Below are 20,431 nucleotides of genomic sequence, written 5' to 3' on the forward strand. Positions count from 1 at the left end.
ACCAGGAAGCTGATGACATAATGGCACAGAAGCTGGCACGTTCTTCTGCCAGCTGTGTAATTCTTACTCTTTTTTTAGTTGTTTGGGCAACTCTAGAACATGGTGTGTTTTAGTTTTCTTGTCCCTAATACTGGTGGAATAAAATAATTTAAAAGATGATGTTCTACTAAGTATGACAGATTTCAATAAATCTATTTTAATTTAAATTTATATCCTTTCCAAAAGATGGGAATACAATTTACTTGCTTCCAAATATGGGTTTGGGCAGGGTTTTTTTGCATTGACATTATCCTTTTTTTTTACTCATACCATCAATTTATTGACCACATTTTGACCCACATATATTGCACAATTTACAATAATCCACAGTCAACAAACTAATCCTGAATATTGCTTACATTTCAATTCCCATTGAGATCGAATTCCTACTGAGATGAATTTACTATAGATATCCGTATCTGTTCCAACACACACATATTACCCTATGACTTGTTATACTGAATAGAACAACCTCATGTAGTAAACACGCACACACCAGGAAAACAAATAAATGTAGTTCAAAAAATATTACCACAGTTATTGCGCATGCGTAATGGAGAGGTTGCACACATCTGCTAACTGTAAAAATACCAAGAGTCAAAATGCCAGTGAATAAAGCTCGGGCTGAGGAGAATAAAATGGAATGAATATTGCTTGAACATGAGAACCCTGCCTAACTGGCAAGAAAAACCTCACCTTGCTCAGTAACGGTACTTTAAAGAAGCTTGAAAAAGCTTTCAACCAGCTGAACAGGAGCCAGCAGTGTGCCCAGGGGGCCAAGAAGGCCAATGGCATCCTGGCTTGTGTCAGCACTAGCGTGGCCAGCAGGGACAGGGAAGGGATCTGACCCCTGGGCTCGGCACTGGTGAGGCCGCACCTCGATTCCTGGGTTCAGTTTTGGGCCCCTCACTCCAAAAAGGCCATTGAATGACTCGAGCGTGGCCAGAGAAGGGCAACGGAGCTGGGGCAGGGTCTGGAGCACAGGTCTGCTGGGGAGCGGCTGAGGGAACTGGGGGGTTTAGTCTGGAGAAGAGGAGGCTGAGGGGAGACCTCATCGCCCTCTACAGCTGCCTGAAAGGAGGGTGCAGAGAGGGGGGATGAGTCTCTTTAACCAAGTAACAAGCGATAGGACAAGAGGGAATGGCCTCAAGTTGCACCAGGGAACGTTTAGACTAGATGTCAGGAAGCGTTTCTTTCCAGAAGGGGTTGCTGGGCGTTGGCATGGGCTGCCCAGGGAGGCGGTGGAGTCCCCATCCCTGGAGGGGCTTAAGAGTCGGGTCGACATAGCGCTGAGGGATCTGGTGGAGTTGGGAACGGTCAGTGTGAGGTTAATGGTTGGACTGGATGATCTTCAAGGTCTCTTCCAACCTTGATAATTCTGTGAAAATAACAATGCTCATCTAGATTCACATTAACATCTTCCCAGCTGGCTGTACTAAAAGGTTTTTCAGGTCGGGAAAATATGTGTTTGTCTGGTCAAAGGAAAACAGGAGGTGTGTTTTAAAGCATACCACCAATCTGGTTTAAATGACTACATTTAAGGCTGCTGCAGAAAGCAGGGCAGCACTTATCCAGCCAAAATACACCCTCTGAGGCCAACTGGCTTGCAGTGGGTGACCTGCTAAGCAGGATGCATGGAAGCCCCAGGATGGATGCCCTTGATGCACTGAGTACTCATGCCATGAAGATATCCCTGCCCAGCTCGGCCCTCCTGCTGTGCCCAAGATAAGCATTCCTACAGGAGATCTCCGAAAAGGGAAGGTGTTTACATATCTCAGGTACTTCAGCACAGTGTCAGCCAAAACTGGTCAACCACCTGCAGGTGGCCTTACCTGGACACCTCTGCCTGCCAGGGATCTCTCTCTGCCCCAGCCTGGGGCAGCACCACCCCACTGCAGGTGAGTGGTGGACATCAGGGAGAGAGGATCAGTCTCTAACAACAGCTCATCCCGACCCAGAAGAGGATGCCCATATCACAGTCTTACTGCATTTTACATGGCTTAAGAAAGCACAGGAACAGGTTCTGCTTGCACCAGACAGTACTCTGCAGAGCTTCCCAAAACCACCTCTAAATTGTGTTTAGAAGCAAACAAAAAACAAGTGCTAACTGTTTTTCAGCATACTATAGTGTGTTTTTTTAACCTGCATTATCAAATTTAGAACAATGTGCTTAGACTGTATGTCTCAACACCCCGAGAGGTGGATGATGCTCCTAACTGGAGAACATCACTTAGGGGAATAACAAGAGCACAACACAAATTAAAAAATACAAGAGGCAACACAGTTTTAGCACTCAGTACAAAAAAAGACTGAAATGGTATTAATTGGCTTGTGTAATTCAGTCACCATAATCAGGACAAAGTCTAAACACTACTGAAATGGGAACTGCAGTTCTAATGTGTACACACGATGACTAATTAATTAATTGTGCTGCTACTGAAGGAGTAGGTATTGTAAGAGGGTCTAAGCTGCCACCATCAAGGTCATAAGATAGGTGGAAATTCTCATGACTAAATCTCTTCACTTATTAATTTGGAGTTCTAAATTATAAGTGAAATAAACCAGAAATCTTTGTTCTCCTCTCCTCCATTAAAAAAATGAATTAAATTGCAGAGTTACCTATTCTGTCTCTGAAAATACAATTCAGATTCATCTTTTTTGGTTTTCAAATTCTATTTCTGTTATAAAGATTGACAGCACTTAACTATTAATAGTCTGAATGGCAAGAAAGAAGACTGCTTGAAGTTTTAATTTTCTTGTTATGGTAGCAGTACTAAAAAATGACTAGGAAGTAACATTTTAATGTATCTCCTCAAGACTTCTGTATTTTATAAGATGGTTTAGAGGTGCTTTACAATTCCCACTGGTGTGCGTACTTCCATTCTCAATGAAATGGGGCTTTGTACACTTGAAGAGTACCAGTGGTGAACCATAAAATATGTGTGAATTGAATGTATGCAAGTTAGTTTACAATTCATATACTTTCATTTATTTAGTTTCCTCTGTGTTTTTTTGTGGACATCTCCATCAGCAATAACAGTCACCACAGTGTATAAGAGACTCCTCATTAACACATTTTAATTCTAACCAGGACTAAAGTAAATTAGCTCTCAAAATGACATTCTTTTGCAGGCACAGCCTGCTGATAAGCACAAACACGTAACTTTTCCTCTACAAAGCTCAGACAGGCTATCATCAATTCTTAACAAAAAATTGTTTTGCTATTCAATTGCATTTTACTATTAATTATACAACCCTTCAACTCCCCAATTGGCTACCACAGTGTTAGAAGTCTTTGTTTTATATTTTGCTAAAGTATTTCAGAGATCAAATTTGGGTCACACACTACACAACTTCTAATCTACCTGTATAAATCAAACTAGATGTTTTCATCTACACTGTTTCACATAAAATTGTATTAGATTCTCAGCACTGAGACAAGATTTCTCTCTACGTTGGCCTTTCCTGATGACCAAACCTATTTCCATGAGCAAGTTCTCCTCTGTGCTTCAGATGAAGATCCCTGTAAAAATAATTTCCATATTTATGGTTTTCTAAGAGCAGTCTGACACACTCCAGCAACCTATAAATAGCAACAGTAAGAAGTTTGATTTAATTTAGAGAATAGCACAAAATTAAAACTGGTTTTAGAAAATCGAAAAGCCTTTCACACGCATCTGTCTTTCCACATATAAAATTCCAAAAGTTACAAAAGTACTAGAATTTCAAACAAAATTAATGCTTTATCCCTGGACAAGAAATACAGGACTCATTCCACCATATGGAAGAATACTGCAATACATACCTTGCATACATGTATACATTCATGTATAGGAGAATGAAGAAACAAACTCTCTTTAAAAAAAACCCACAAAACCTCTTTTGTCCCTAGCTAGACATTTCTCTGTGATGCTAAGAGCAGGATCTGCCCACTTGTCTGGCTACTTCTGCAGAAATTTGAGAAAGTAAATAAATAACACTCATTTGGATAACAGATGATCTTTAGGAATTATACTGTTACTACATCTGTCTCACTTTGTGGGAAATGTCATTATCTCAAGCTCAAGAAGATTTAGAAAATGAGAGAGAAAGGGGCTAAGTTCTGCACATGATATTTAATGGAAATTTTGAAAGAAACGAAACTTTAGAAGGGCTATTACCTACATGCATTTTAAATCAGGTTAATAACTTTAATTTTTATTAAATACAAATGCTACAGAAAATAGAGCATTTCAAACCTGACAACCTAGAATGAAAACATCAAGGAGTATCACCCTCTTTTCAAAAAATAAACAAACTGTGCTTTTAGAATCATGCACACCTATCACTAAGCTTAAGAAAGCATTTTCTTATATTTAGTAAACCACCTAGTCACCCCTGATTATGATATACGATTGAGTTTTTGGAACAACTTTGACAATGACAAGCTGGAGTTTTGTTATTCCTGCTGTTATATTTAATAAATAAAGTATTTCAAAGCTACCTGCATTATCATCATTTTGGCTTCAAACACAAACACTTGTGTCTCATGTAAAAGGAAGAGTCAGACTCTGACAGTAACTGAATTAACCTCAGCAGAAGGAAGCATGGTATATAAATGACAGCCCTTCTCCTACTCTTTAGTACCACTTCAGCAGCAATGCCAATTTCAGTGTATGATCAGTGCGCTTAAATTTCTGAAATTTATCTCGCAAAGAGAGAGCTTGAATTTTCAGGATAAGATTTTAAAGTTCAGAACAGATTTCCTAGCGCAATGACTTGTGCCCAATTCCACCTCTTCCCCTTGCACCACTTCACAGCTAGCAGTGGGTCTGTGGCTGCTTGAGATGTACATGAGGAAGGGGCGGCAGGGGAAGCGCAGAGCTTATTTAGCTACTCAAGCTGAGTAGTCTTAATTTGTTCTAACAGTTATGAGCAGTAAACTATTAACACAACTGTAGGATAAAATTATCAAAGCCAGCAGATTTTGGACACCTTTATCTTTTTAAAGTTGACTTTTTTTCCTGATATTTAGAGAAAATTAACAAAAAAGAAAGGAACAAACATAAACTACTTACGGTTCTCTCTAGATGCTAATTCAATCTCATATAGTCTCAAAAGTCAAAATAGTTTTTAAAATTAAAAAAAAAAAAAAGCCTGGTACTGGCAAGGACAAAAATGCATAGATCCCAATTCTACAAAGAATTAGACATACACATAATTGTATGCACTTGGGTGTTCCCAGTGGCTATCAGTCTGCTATACAGGGGTGGATGTCTTTACAAACAACAGATTCCAAAAATACAATAAAATTCTGCTTACTAAAATTAATTATATAAACCCGGGGGGGGGGGGGGGAAATCCCCTTTAAAATCTATTTTCAAAGCATTTCCAAGGCCTACCAAAGCTGCTAGCTTTACGCACAAGCTGTATTTGTAGGTTTGGTGAAATTTCCTTCGCTCACAGTAATGTTTTAACAACCATAGATACTTTTCAAGCTTCTGAGACTTCCCTGTATCTGCTCTGCTAAGGGCCCAATTCTTTAACTTTTCATTCCTTCCCCTGCAATTATCTCATTTGCTCCACTGGAATTTACGATAGGTGTGAACATGTAGAAAATCCATCTAATTTTGCAGTCATGCTCCAGCTCATTTTTAATGATTTGTACATTCTAGTTTAGAAAAAAATAAGGCAGTGCTGCAGAAGTGGGAATAGCATGAGGCTCAGCAGTTAAAGGTAAGTGATGAAGCAGGATGCTACCATTGTTAAGTAGGGCTGTTTGAAGATGGGGTGTAAAACATGGTAATTCCCTGGAAAACCAGGAAACTATGTGTTAAGGGAAAACAATAGTTGAAATAGTTCAAAGGCATTTTAAAAAAAACCGAAATGGTTTAAAATCTATATAGATCCAAGTTATGGTCATGCCAAGACCAGTCTCAGAGATGCCTGCATCTTCTAGCTTTAGTCATGTAATTTAGCAGCTGGAATTAGGAATCCTCATTCCTTGTGCAAACAACGACCCCTCAGTGGACAATTCAGAGAAGCAACACAGCCACTCCAAAATGGCTTTAAAGGGACGCTGGAGGATTTCTTCTTCCTCATCATTCTTACTACTGGATGCTTGTTCAAATGAGCAATCTAGGACGACGTTCTTCAAGTGTGAAGGGGCTGAGGATCATGTACCCAGCAGATCCCTGGCCAATGCAGTAGTTTTAGGGAGACTAATAAACATGAGCTAGGTTAAAGTGAGTGCAAGGACTGAGTAAAACCACAAAGGGGCTGTTTTTACACCAGCTCCCATGGAATCAAAGGATATATAAAGGTACCATCCATATTTGGGAGACTTTGACCAATGACTTTTAAAAAGGAACACATATTCTACGCTTTCCCTTGGAAAACAGCCCAATCATCATTTTGCTTGTTAGTTTTCTTGGGGGTATATAGCAAGGATTTAACAGTTCTAATCAAATGCTGCATTTATTGAATTTGTAATACAAATTCTATTTTTTGAAATGTCTCATAGCATGACTTTACTATAGATTGTAAATATAAGTATAATTTAAAACAGTACATTATAAAGATATTTTACATCCTTACACAGAAGCAAGCTTAGAAATCCATTTTCTTTTTAAATATAAATAGTCCACTATTTCTGTTTCAAAATGCAAGAGGTGTGCGTTGTTATTGATTTTTAGTTCTCTAACTTACTGTGCTTATTTTCACTATCTAAATGCTATTTAAACTTTTTTTTTGTAGCAAATAGTAATGCTAGGCAGGAAAAGAAATGTAAAAGTTCTCTCTGCTCATGTATCTTACTGTAATGATGCTCTCCTAATGCATTAGGTCACCTCTACTAAGGCACAACAAGGCTAAAAATAATACTTTAGAATAATATGGATTGAGCTAAAATGAGAATGAACAACTGCCACTAGATGGCACGACAGCCTTACAGTACTTTGGTGGGTTGGGTTATATCTGTTCCGAGCCCCCCCCCCCCCGTCTATATATAAGAGGAATATGTAACATTTGTATTTCAAACATGGTGTCGACACATTTTTCCCATGCCACTGCAAGTATATCTGATGATCACAAATTGGTGAATGAAGTAAACATTTGGCAATTCCTTTAGAATATATATATATGCACTACAGAAATAAGGTTTAGTGGCAAGCTCAACTAGAACAAATTTTAACAAATTTGTTGAATAAAAAGTAATGCATTTAAAAGAGAGAGTGATTTACTTATATGTGAAAAGGCATAGACAGTGGTAGAATATAACTTTTAAAAATATTACCAAATCAAACAAGTGAACTGTCAATTATCAGACAACCTGCTTCCTCTAAACCTCATTTGGCACTTGATGAGTTAACTATTCAGCAGTGTCTCTCAGGTGAGTTAAGCACAAACGCAAAGTTGTTACCTGCCTGAGTGCCTCTGAAAACCAGATAGGTTCCTTATACAAAAGCAGACACAGCAAACTTTTGGACCACCATGTAATAAAAGAGGTGAAGATAACTGGGGCTTAATTAAACATGCATATAAATGTTTCTCACAATTGCAGAGTAGAAATAATCAAACAGTGCTGGTTGTTACTAACTTGGAGAAACCTGATGAATTCCACTGGATTAGAACCTAGAACTTCTGAGCAACTCGGGCTAGTGGAAGGTGTCCCTGACCATGACAGAGCGGTTGGACTAGATGACTTTAAGGGTTCCTTCCAACTCAAACCATTCCACGATTCTATGATTTTAACTCTGCATTTAAGTGTTTTAAAACTGGGAAAGTAACTAAAACATAAATAAAATCCCGTAAAATCAACACTTTCTGTTTAAAAATTCAAAACAATTCAATGAACACAAGCTCAAAACTTCCCTCTGGCTTCTCTTTATTCGCCTACTAAAGCTGATATTGTCCACAAAGATCAAATAAATAGTCGGCAAAAAACCCAAATGCAATGTATCTCAAATTTTTTAGCCAATTTAAAGATCAGTGAAGAGATGGATGGAAACAGGCTGGCACTTCACTACCTGAAGAGCAGTGGTTTGCACCTGAACACAACCCTCACATTTCATGTGGGCACACTGGCATGTGCTGTAGAACAGAAGTATAACCAGGCTTCAAAATTTCCATGACAATATTTCCAAATATTCATGCTGTTATCTTCTAACTATATACTGTACTATGATGTGCAAGTATAAAACATGATATTTTTCCAACCTCAATGTCCTCAAGAAGGAGGAAGTGAGGCTAGTACTGAACACTTTGAAGACATTGCTCTGCTGGTATCTAAGAGGGCTTTCACAAGTAACAATTCTGTACTGCATATAACCAACCCTGGTGAAAAATGCTGGCTGTCCTCAGGCCACAAGCTGGAATATTGGCTGTGAAAATCTGCAACTCTTTGAATTTCATTCCCTAATCCTCTTTGATCACAAGTGGATGAATTTAACTCACCATAAATAAGTTTATTACAACATTTTGTAAAGCTCTGGCTGCTGACATTACAGAATCATGGAATCGTCTAGGTTAGAAAAGACCTTGAAGATCATCCAGTTCAACCTTTAACCTCAACTGACCGTTCCCAACTCCACCAGATCCCTCAGCGCTATGTCGACCCGACTCTTAAGCCCCTCCAGGGATGGGGACTCCACCGCCTCCCTGGTCAGCCCGTGCCAACGCCCAGCAACCCCTTCTGGAAAGAAACGCTTCCTGACATCTGGTCTAAACGTTCCCTGGTACAATTTGAGGCCATTCCCTCTTGTCCTATCGCTTATTACTAGGTTAAAGAGACTTATCCCCAGCTCTCTGCACCCTCCTTTCAGGCAGCTGTAGAGGGCGATGAGGTCTCCCCTCAGCCTCCTCCAGACTAAACCCCCCAGTTCCCTCAGCCGCTCCCCGTACGACCTGTGCTCCAGACCCTGCCCCAGCTCCGTTGCCCTTCTCTGGACACGCTCGAGTCATTCAATGGCCTTTTTGGAGTGAGGGGCCCAAAACTGAACCCAGGAATCGAGGTGCGGCCTCACCAGTGCCGAGCCCAGGGGTCAGATCCCTTCCCTGTCCCTGCTGGCCACGCTAGTGCTGACACAAGCCAGGATGTCATTGGCCTTCTTGGCCCCCTGGGCACACTGCTGGCTCCTGTTCAGCCGGCTGTCAATCAACACCCCCAGGTCCCTCTCTGACTGGCAGCTCTCCAGCCACTCCTCCCCAGGCCTGTAGCCCTGCTGGGGGTTGTTGTGGCCCAAGGGCAGCCCCCGGCATTTGCCCTCAGTGAAACTCCCCCAGTTGGGCTCAGCCCATGGCTCCAGCCTGTCCAGGTCTCTCTGCAGAGCCTCCCTACCCTCGAGCAGATCAACACTCCCACCCAGCTGGGTGTCACCTGCAAACTGACCGAGGGTGCACTTGATCCCCTCGTCCGGATCATCAATAAAGATGTTAAACAGGAGTGGCCCCAACACCCAGCCCTGGGGGACACCACTCGTAACCGGCCACCAACCAGGTTTAACTCCATTCACCACAAGACTTTGGGCCCGGTCATCCAGACAGTTTTTTTACCCAGCAAAGCCACAAGCAGCCAGTTTTGCCAGGAGAATGTTGTGGGAAACGGTGTCAAAGGCCTTATTAAAGTCATCCAACCATTAACCTTCTCTGAGGATCCGTATTCAAGAAAGCAACTTAGCAGAAGCACTGACCCACCAGACAGACATCACCCCATTGAACTGCACTTGACCAGTTATTTCAGCCTGAGACAAAATCCACTCAAACTTTTTTGAGTTTAGGAGTCTTGTATGACAGAACTATTGTCCTTGCTCCTCCTGTATGCAGTCTCACACTCAGTTTTGCTGCTAATGGACCAAGAGCAGATTCTGTTACTCTGTAACTCTAATTTATTTCCAGAGTATCACCTAGTCTATTCACTGAAAGAAGGATAAAAAAAATACAGAGCTATGAAATTCAAAGTTACTCTAAAATACATACATACCAGTAGATGAAATTAAGACACATCCTAACACTCCATAAAACTGTTTCCTTGACTTTCAAATTTAGTTTTTGACACTGTAAACAATTATCTTTAAAAAAAAAAAAGTAATTTAATTTTATGATAATGGTTGTGCACAACTCTACCACCTTCCTTTCACTGTATATTTGCAAGGTGTTGCCTTTTTGGACTGTCAGCACTGTAGTGATCATCATCCATCATCTGAACTGAAGTATAAAACTACAAGTACAGAGAGATACAAGACAAATTCAGCTGCTGGCTTCGGAAGTCCACTGCTGTGGACAGGCATAAAATGCCAGAGCTTCTAATTAATGTTAGTGCTAGTGGCCTACATATACATGATAAATCTCATTTTATAAAGAGTGTTTTAAAAGATACTGTCTGAGAAACCATACTTCTCCTACATTTATCTATCTCCACATGCTACACTAGTGTACCAATTATTTTCTTTTCTGAAAAATAAAAGAAATTTATTTTATTTTCTAAAAAAATAAATGTCACACAAACAATGCTAGTGGTCAGCAGTACCAATAAAACTGTAACTGGTTCCCAGCACAGTCCCCATCTAAGTTGCCACCTTTCCCTAACTTGTCTGGCAAGAAGTAACTGCAACAGCAAAAGCATCCATTACGCTTACATCCCAGTTAGCGGTTAGTGATGCACACCGAAGTAGAGTTGTGGTACAAAACTAAGAGACAGTACTGATGAGAAATGAAATGACATTAAATTGTCTAGCAATTCTGAGTTAGCCAAGCAGAGCTGCAATGGCTGTCAACAGCTTTACCTTAGGCCGATCCAAACATTATGAAAGGAAAAGGCATCCTTATAATTTGATGATGACCTTCTAGATAAATTTTAGGTTGCAAAAAGTTGAAATGTTACTGTGTTTTCGTAGTGCAAAGTCTTAGTGAACTAAAAATAGATATGAGTGCCATTCTCCCACTGTTTCTATAATCTTCTGAATCTTAAAAACCCGAATTGTTCGCTTTCATAATGTAAGTTGCAGGTCTAAATTCCAAACTCTCAGTGAAAGAAGGCCGGCAGTTCATAGAAAGGCTGAAGTTTCTCAGTATTCACATCCAGACAGATGAACATGTTTTCTGTGTGTTTGGTTTATTCTTGTGATCAGTTGGGATCAGACGAATTGCAGAAGAGTATACAGAAACCAACTGTCTAGTTAAAGGTGTACTAGAAAGAAAGCACCCATGAAAGAAGTAGGAAGTTTTGATCATGAGTTTCTCTTTCTTGCTTGTCATTTCACCTGCTTTTTATGGCAGCAGATGATGCTCCTCAATTTTCAAGGTTCACATACACGGCTATGTCTGCCAATATATTTTCTTGTCTTCAGATAAATTGACATTGGTAAGATTCAGCTCTGTCTGAAGGTATTACAAGATATTAACTGCTTCTTGACAACACTCACTCCAACACAGCAACACACTGTCATGGACTGTCTATACATACTTGTTTTATACACACCTTGCAGTTTCAGCACATTGTTATATAACTGACTGGATTTTGGCTTAGGTCCCCTTACTGGGATTGCTCCCAACCACATCAATGCATCCGCTATCAAACTTGCAGTTGGATTTGCTAACTAGCATGCTATTTCTTTACATATATTCTTAAGCAGATGACTACAGCAAAAAGTAATAATCTCTTGAAAAATGTTTCTTTGATTGACAAGGTCATTCAACTGAGGAAAATAGATCTCTATCAATTAAAACTGTAAAGAACTAATCTTGAGTATTGCATGTTACAGAGAGACATGATGGCACAGACCCAGCAGTTTCAAGGACAGGTGAAGGGTGATGTCTGGAGGAGACCAGAACAGAACTGTGTAGACCAGCTCTTGGAACCTGCCTTGCAGAAGACTCATTGGCCATGCTGTTGAGTTCATGATAACTCTGATTAATGTCATAAAGTATGTTACACTGAAAATGGATTTTCTCCTATTTGTTTTCCATCCCAGGCCTTGCAAAAAGAGTCGGCTGTTGGTGGGGCTTCAAGTAAGACTTAAGTCAGATACCAAAAGATCACGACGTTTAACCTTACTTAACTTTCTATCATCCTGTGTTTCTTACATCTTTCAAGATCTAGTCACTAGAAATCTCTTCACACTTCTGAAAACAAATCTCCCAGAAAACCTTTGAAATAGTTACTCTCTACTCTGTATTTCACATACTTGCCGTATCTGAACCCCTTACCCTCTTAATTGTCCTCAAAGACAGTGAAAGAAAACAAACTTTAAATTCCTTTGACATTACAACTGGAGTAGACAGCTAAAATGAAAAAAAGTGAAATATTTATACAATATAAAAATTAAGATAAAATTGCTTTTAAAAAATCTACCTAATCAGCTGTTAAAAACAGTTAAAAGGAGAAATAAATTAATTAATTAGTTCTGCCAGCTCCTGAGGATTTTGTGACTGGCAACAATACGGTTCCTTATTGTTGCCAGTCACAAAAATCCTTATTAATGAAAAGATACTTGCAAGTATCTTTTCATTCATGTATTAAAAATTATGCCTCAGCTTTTGAGTTGATGAAGGAAACAACATGTTCATGCCAGGTTCAGGGTTTCTTTATGTAGGCATCAATACTGCAGATAGCAGTTTTTTTCCTCTGTGACTGTAGGAAAAGGAAGACCATACTTAATACCTTTGTCACTTACGCATAGTGCAAATAAAGACTGTTGATATTCTGCCATTTTTGTGCAAACACCATTTGGATAAAAAGATAAATAAAACATTTTTTTCCTTTTTTTTTCCAGATGAAATATGCTTCTTTTGTCTGTGTATCTCAGAGAAGAAGGAAAAAGACTCTACTTGGATTTCAGCATTTGGTTTTTACAGAACATCCTATGATGATGTTCTCCCCACATCACAGTCCTGGAAATCTGGGCTGTTTCTTTCATATCATGAGATCAAGTCCGTGAAGTGGAAATTTCTGTTCTTCCTAAAGAGCTGTTTCAATGCTAGAGATGCTGCTAGTTTTTGCTCCTGCTGCACAGTCACAGTTTGCCAGTGTAAAGAAAAACAATCAAGCTTTAGTGAAGAGGAGATGCATCTTGGATTACAACTGTTAGGTTGGCCTTGCACTAAAACCTACAATTTTTTCCATCATAGTATTCTGTCCTGTCAATGTCCACAGTGATAACTGCGTATTTAATTTCATTTATGACAAAACTTTATAGAAGCAACACATGGTCTAAATCCTTGGCTTGTTTGTTTTAGGCATTAGGGTTAAGATCTCCAATGTGCAAGGAGATGTTCAGTGGGATATTCTTAATTGTCTAGGTCTAATTCCCACTGAAACTTGAGCATCTTAAAAATCTGGCCTGTGGCTTTACCACAAAGCTAAACACGACCAACAACGTTCTTACTTTAAAGTTTCAATGCAATGTATGTATATTATCACAAGAAATTACTTTAAAATTATATTCAAGCATTTTCAGTCTCCACTTATAAACTGGCACCATTTCTTATCCTTGAAATTTTGAAATTAGTTGTGCTGTAATATCTCATAAATGAAATACTTGTCAGTCAGAGAGATCCCTTCCTTTCCACCTATTCACTTCTATTAAAAAATAAATTGTCAAGTATTGCACCATATAGTAAGACATAGTTTAGAACAGGACCTTCTCTAAGACTTGTAAACAGTATTATGGAGGATTTTCTATCCTAAAATTCCTGTAATCATAATTTTTCTGAATACCTGAAAAAACCCCGGTGGTACAGGACCTACTGGCATGCCATCTCCTGGGGGAATGTTTCCTAGCACTGGACTGGGAGCTGCTGCAGCACTCTGAAAAGAACAAAGGGAGAATAAACCTTTGTCATTGCATGGTAGGCATTAAACCCCCTCCCCCCAAAAAAACCCCAAATCAAAAAAGCCCCCAAAACCTGACCAAAATGCAGAAAGTAATTCTCTGGATATGTCATGACGTCATTCTTTCATCTGAAGGTAAATTAAAATTGTATAGTATTTGGTCTTCATTTATACAAGTATTATGATTTATTAAAATAACAAAGGTATGTTGAGGGGAAGGGTGCTAGAGATCGCATGGATATACAAATATGTGTCAATTAAATAAATCTCTACTAGGTTTTTAAAAATATTGCATCTGAGTGTGTTTACATATATACAAATGTGAACGTAACTTGCACACTTTTTCTTGTAATATGTGTATAACCATCCTCACACATGCACAAGGATATACATATAGCGTAAAGAAATTAATGCATTTTATCAGCAATTTCCAAGCACTTTAAAGGTAATCTTAACAGACTGTAATATTCTTTCAGAACTACATCACGTTTCAAAACAGTGTTCTGTTACAAACAGTACAAGAAGGAATGCTTACCATTTTGCTGGTAATGCTTATGATTTTCCCAACCCCACAAATAACCACCATGACAAATTAAAAGAATTCAGGTTATGTTTTTGAGAAGGTAAAGAAAAAAAGGGTTTTTAAGACGTGAGTCAAAGGATTAAATTAGTTACCTTTGCAAATCCTTCAGTTTGAATAAGCAAGTAAAGAATATTGCTTCTGGCAATTTACAAGTAGGAGATTGCCACAAAAAGGGAAGCCACACTGTTATTGTTGTCATGTATTGGAACCTGAATTACTTTTAATTTCTAGCAGTCTTCCTTCCTGCAATATGTTTCTGTAGGGCACAAGGCTGAATCACCCATAAAGGCTTACAATCTTCTGTGAAAGTACTCGTGCACACACAATGCATCGAGAGCCACTTGCAGCTTACTAATGACCTGCCAACATCTGCCCTACAGAATATGAATGGCTTGCGTTTATTAACTTATCATCTATTGTAAGCGCACACTTGATATCCAAAAGATGCAGATGTGGAAATTGTATTTCCAGGTGTCTGGCACACTATCTAGGAAATTGAAGAATAATGCTGGAAAGTTTTGAAAACTGGCACAAAGAAGGGCTGACCTTTTTAAACCAAGCAGAAAGGAAATAGTTAATTAACACAAGACTCTTGAATGGCTTAAACTATGCTTTGGAATCAAACTTCTGAACAACTAGCAGTAGCATATTTAGCATCTAAGCTGTATGTTCCTTCCAAACAAAAGTCTAGAACATATCATTAAAATACAAAGACTGCAAAACATGCTGGCTTCAGAACTGAGTACAAGACTTCACTAGAAAACTCTGTAAAAACCATTCTTATTTATGCAAGGATCTGGTCTGCTGGATCAGTGTTAAAATACTATATAATTGCAATTGACAGAGAAAGCCAGGCAGGTGAGTTGGATGCAGCCAACATTTTTGAATCATAATACCCTCTCATGAGAGGCTACCACAAACGAATCCAACCACCAGCCTATAAAGCTGTAGCAAATAAGGACGGTTGTCCGCTAGCCACTGCTATTCTTTGGGCACTGCCTGAAGTTCATGAGACTGGAGTATGATGCTGCGTAGGTGCAGGCAAAATCGTGCAAGTCCCTGGAAGGTGTCAGGTACTTCTCTCAGGTCTGTGGAAGTCTCTTGGCCTCCCAGACAGAGGGGGAAATAAGCAAGTGGTATGAATGCACAGAAGTAATTCCTGAAGAACAGAATAATTTTGTTACCCTTCCTTTCTTTTGCATGGCTTCAGTGAATGTCTACTAATTACTTTCAGATCATCTACATTTCCAAAGGGAAACAGAAGATAAAAAGTTTTCAGCTTTTTTTTTTTTTTTTTAAGCACAAAAATGACCTGTTTAAACTGAGTATTGGGTAACAATGTCAACTGAAATCATGAATAGGTGTAGACACAGTTTGAGTGAAGTGTGTTGGATCTTACCTCCATATGTACAGGTTTTCTAGATGAAGAATCAGTAGCATCACTGATGAAGAAAATCAATTATGTTAAAAGCCTGAGCATCTTAAATGTCTGAAACAGCCTGCACTCCAGCCTTTGACTAAGGAGTAGCCCATTAAAAGGGCACTAATAATGATGAATCTTATTACAGTATCATCCATCCTTGCATATTAATTCCTGATTGCCCCTATGCTACTTTAGCTGTGTCCACCTTTACCAGCCATGTAATATGCACTGTCAAATGTCCAGTGGAGCCAACGCCACAGAATAAAGCATTTGAACAGACTGTAATAAATCACCTGGCAAATGTATCTCAACAGCATGAAGTCAGATAGGCAAAACACTCTCAAAATTGCAAGATCTCAGAAAAAGAGCTAAGCAGCACCTCCTTGACACACCACCAGTTTTCAGAAGCCTCCCATCCCAGGTTCCTCACTCCTGTTCACATTATTTAAACTCAACTACGCCAGGCATTAATGCATGACAGAGTGCCTTAATGCACTCAATGGGTCATAGATGTCTTCCACAACTGCAGCTTCCCACAGAGCCCCCAGGTGATGAAAGGATGTAAGAGAAGGCGGCAATGCCTTCTCAGGATGCAGTGCTCCTACAGGGATATAGGGATCTGCCTCTGCTGAATTCATGCCATTTCCTGCACTTTAAAGAAGGAAAATGGCAAAACAGACTTAAAAGTTTAAGAAAAGAATTAAAATTGTATGTTAAGATTTATGCTAGCCATTAAACCTCCTTGCAAGGCATTATAAGAAATATGTCTAAAGATAACATTTTCATAATTGCCTCAATAGCGGTTTCTTAAAAATTTAAGGTTTTTTTCTTATTTTTGAATCTGACTTAGCAGTGATACAAGAGGAAGAGAGCTTTGCTCCTCAGTGAACCTCAGAGTACACAACTTAGAGAGAGAGAACCTCAGTGAACCTCAGAGAGTGCACAACTCTCCTGGAGTGGTAAAATGGGCACAGGGTGATTCTGTCTCCTCAGGTACAGACATAGCCATGAATGACCGTAAGTCTACCTCACACGTGCAATTAAATGCATTGCTTTCAGAGGTGCTGCCAGTTCCTGTGAAAGGCACATCGCTCCGAAGTAACCACTTTTTAGGAGGAGCGGGTTTTGTACAACAATGTTGATGAAGAAGATAATGTAGAAAGGAGCCAGATGAAGCCAACACACGAGGCTGGAGAGCTTCTACAGCCTTCTCTGAAAGCCTTCTGCTCAAGAACTGAAGTTCCATTCTGCCCAGAGGGTGGACAAAACATCTGAGCAGTGCTATCAGATGGGTATCAGAGAAATAATTTGTAATAATGAAGGAAGAAGAAAAGCAAGGTCTTGTGGAGGTGATTACATAACAAGTGATCCAGACTGATTTAGTCAATCTTGGTTCTTGTGGTTTCCGGAGAAAAAGGTCTCAACCAGAAGGGAACTAGCTCTTTGTTTCAGGCTAGTTACTCAAAATTAAATTCATTTATTAATGCTGGCCATTTTTTGATTGTGAACCATGATGTTTTGGGGAAGTATCCAATGTGTTGATTTTAATTGGCCTAATTATTTGAGATTTAATTATATCACTCGTGCAAAACCGTCTCTCCTTTATATTTCTGAGAAGGAGGACAGAATGATGCAAAATTTGAGTGGCTGTAATAGTGGATCAGTTTTACTGACATTTGAAGTACTGCTTAATAATTGTAAGAATATTATAGTTATAGGCATTCTGCAATAGTCCAGTCTGAGGTGTTACAGAAACATCAACTTCTATCTTTCATTATTTAATGTACTAGGCTTTTTTTCTGTTTTCATGTTTGTTTGTTTGGGATTACCTTCGCTGATGGGCACTGAAGTCCCAAAACCAGAAATAAAGCATTTTCAGTGTTTTAGGTATATTACATTTTCTAGCTTGCACTATCCAATGGTTTTAAGAACTTATACCAATAAGTAGATCAATAAGCAAACCTGCAAATGCTGCATTAAAAATATTCTTATTTATTCTATCCTGATTAATTATTCAGTTCTTTTTTTACAGTCCCACAGCAAACCATGCCTTCTTTTTGCATGCATTACAAGTTGTTCACCATTTATACTTCCATTAGTTTGATACTCCCTGCAACTTGCTTTCCCTGCTTTTCATAATAGGATGAAATAGGAAAGTTTAAATGGTCCAATACTTTTGTATAGTATCTTACCCCCTTAAAAATGGAAAACTGTATTTGCTTTTGTAGCTAGAATACTGAATTTATCATATATCTTTACAAATATTAATTGAAAAGGTATACTTGAAAGAAACTTATTGTGATCATTGTTTACCAGCACTACCCTTGACAATGTAAAAATAGATTACTATATTAAAAAGATCAAAACTAGCTATGGGTTAGACTGGTTTTTACAATACAGAAATCACAAAGTAAATAAAAAATTTAAAAGTTTAGTTATTGCATTAGTATGGTATCTGAAATATAAAAATCTGCAACACAGGCTATCACAAGAAGTGGTTTATGATGGAAGCTCACAGAATAATTCAATTTACAATCAATTAATTTTACAAATAAAGGACTTTGACTTTATGTATAAAAATCCTTATCCAGCTCATTCACAAATCTGGGCTTTTAATTTCAGGTATTTTGCTTAGATTAGGGAATCCTTATTTTTATCCGAAGTGAGAAATTTATCACGTTACTAAATTTTTCCACCAAAAGGAGACTTCTAATGTTTTAGAAGTCTATTTGATGATGAATGATGAAATCTACCTGGTGATGGATGAGAAGTGGACCTCACGTACAAGACACACCTATGGCCACTCTTGTCCACTCATTCCCTTATCATCCCAGCCTCCTCCATAAACCTCCTCTGCATCAGCCCTAAATCTGCTGAGTTAGCTGGAGAGTCCCAGTTCCTGCTGAATTACTAGAGGTGGTGGGTACCCACATCTTCAGCTGCATCAAGCAACAAGACAATCCCTCCTGCTACTGGCTTATTCGGAGACAAGTGTCCTTGTGTCCTGTCTTCTGTGGTAAAGCATGAGCGCAGTACTGGTGTGTTGTGCTCTGAAGACCTCGCAACTAAAAGTCCCTGCTGGACTCTAGACAAAGACAAGGTAGTGCTTCTAAAGGTCACTGAAACTACTGGGACCAGTGTCCATGATGCAGGCAAGTTTAAACTTCTATGTTAGGATTTGATGATGCTAAAACTGGCATCAAAGAGGAAGAGAGAGTAACAGTTTGTTGAGAACACAGCAATAGTGTCAGGATAAAAAAGGAGCTGGTTTGGAAGAAGGCATGGAGCTAGACCTAAGTAAGGCCCAGGTGCTTGCCAGTGCTGTCAAGTGTGCTAGTTTGAGTCCCTCTCTTCAAAATAAGTTATTTCTACAGGGAGAGTCTGAAACAGTTAAAAAGTCGATTTTCCCTTTTAATGATGTTTCCTCTCACTATTCCTACAGCAGATATGACTGTAGTTTCCCAGTACCTACTGTCACATAGCACACATGAGTGAGGTGTGCCTGAGAACGCTTTGCTGTCAGCCCAACTTGTGACCCTTCCACATACTGCTGGAAGCAACAGCCTTTTGATAGTTACAGGCTGACAGACCCTCTGACAAATGGTTCTTATTCCCTAATATTAGGGTTAAACAGAGTGTTCTCTGGAGGGGCACTGCAATGCCTACCTAGAAGGTTCACACATTTTTGCCACACGGCCTGATACACGGTGAGTGTGATGCACTGTGAATGTGGCAGTACAGGCAAGCCAGGATGAACACATGAAAGTGAATTAACAGCATCAGTATGATTAAAAATTTTCATCCTCGTAGGATTTTGTAGCACAAATGTGTCTCAGAACATTCTGGAAGAACAAACCTCCAACTTGCCTTCACAAGTCCTACAAGCTGAACAGCATGATCAGAAACATCTTACTGCAGAACTGGCTCTAAGGTATTGCAACTGCAAGTTGTATGCACTAATTTTCTGGGTTCAAGATGAAGAAACTAACTAAAAATACCCAAGAAACTTTGTGTTTACACCAGATCTCAAAAGTCCAAAGACTAAGCAGCACTTGTTAAAAGTACTGTATGGTGTAGGAACTCCTACTTCTCATATCCCATTTGCTCAAACTCTAATTAATTACTTTAATAATCCAACTGAAAGCTTTGCTTTTGATTATTCAAAAATTTTATATCTGATTTTGAGTGATAATCAGAAAAAACTGCTAACGTTCGCTAAACTATTGTAAGCAGTGCCAGACATACCTTAGTTTTTTTTCCTCTTTCTGAATCCTGCTTCAGGGAGAAGTTAGGTCATGAGAATTTTGGCAAGATCTTCAAAAATAATAACACTTAAATCATTTTCTCTGAAATACAGGTTTTTCATCAAGAGTGTTATTTTCATAAGAAATCTAATACAGAGCAATTCCGAGAACTAGCTGTATTATATATGCTGTATTACATTTCATCTAAACCTTAACGTGACTAAGATGTATTCACTCCTCAAGTTCAAGTATAGAAATATGAATAGGAAATATAGATACAACTGGCACTTAATGTGGTGTTAAGGATCATTTTGATCCTGTAATAAATAAACCCA

The 20,431-nt window shown here is 38.9% G+C and overlaps 1 protein-coding gene across 6 annotated transcripts in view; it reads right to left on the bottom strand.

Annotated features, from left to right (window-relative positions):
• Nucleotides 1–20,431, bottom strand: part of SSBP2 (single stranded DNA binding protein 2) — a 193,538-nt gene that overhangs the window by 55,644 nt on the left and 117,463 nt on the right. For 4 of the 6 annotated variants that reach the window (XM_074932432.1, XM_074932431.1, XM_074932429.1 and 1 more), the window contains exon 5: nucleotides 13,733–13,822. The exons of the other annotated variants lie outside the window; for them this stretch is intronic. In XM_074932432.1, the coding sequence (XP_074788533.1) occupies nucleotides 13,733–13,822 (90 nt within the window). The remainder of the gene's footprint in view (nucleotides 1–13,732; nucleotides 13,823–20,431) is intronic. 6 annotated transcript variants of the gene reach the window in all.

This window comes from Athene noctua, chromosome Z, assembly GCF_965140245.1.
Source record: "Athene noctua chromosome Z, bAthNoc1.hap1.1, whole genome shotgun sequence".
Classification (NCBI taxonomy): Eukaryota; Metazoa; Chordata; class Aves; order Strigiformes; family Strigidae; genus Athene; species Athene noctua.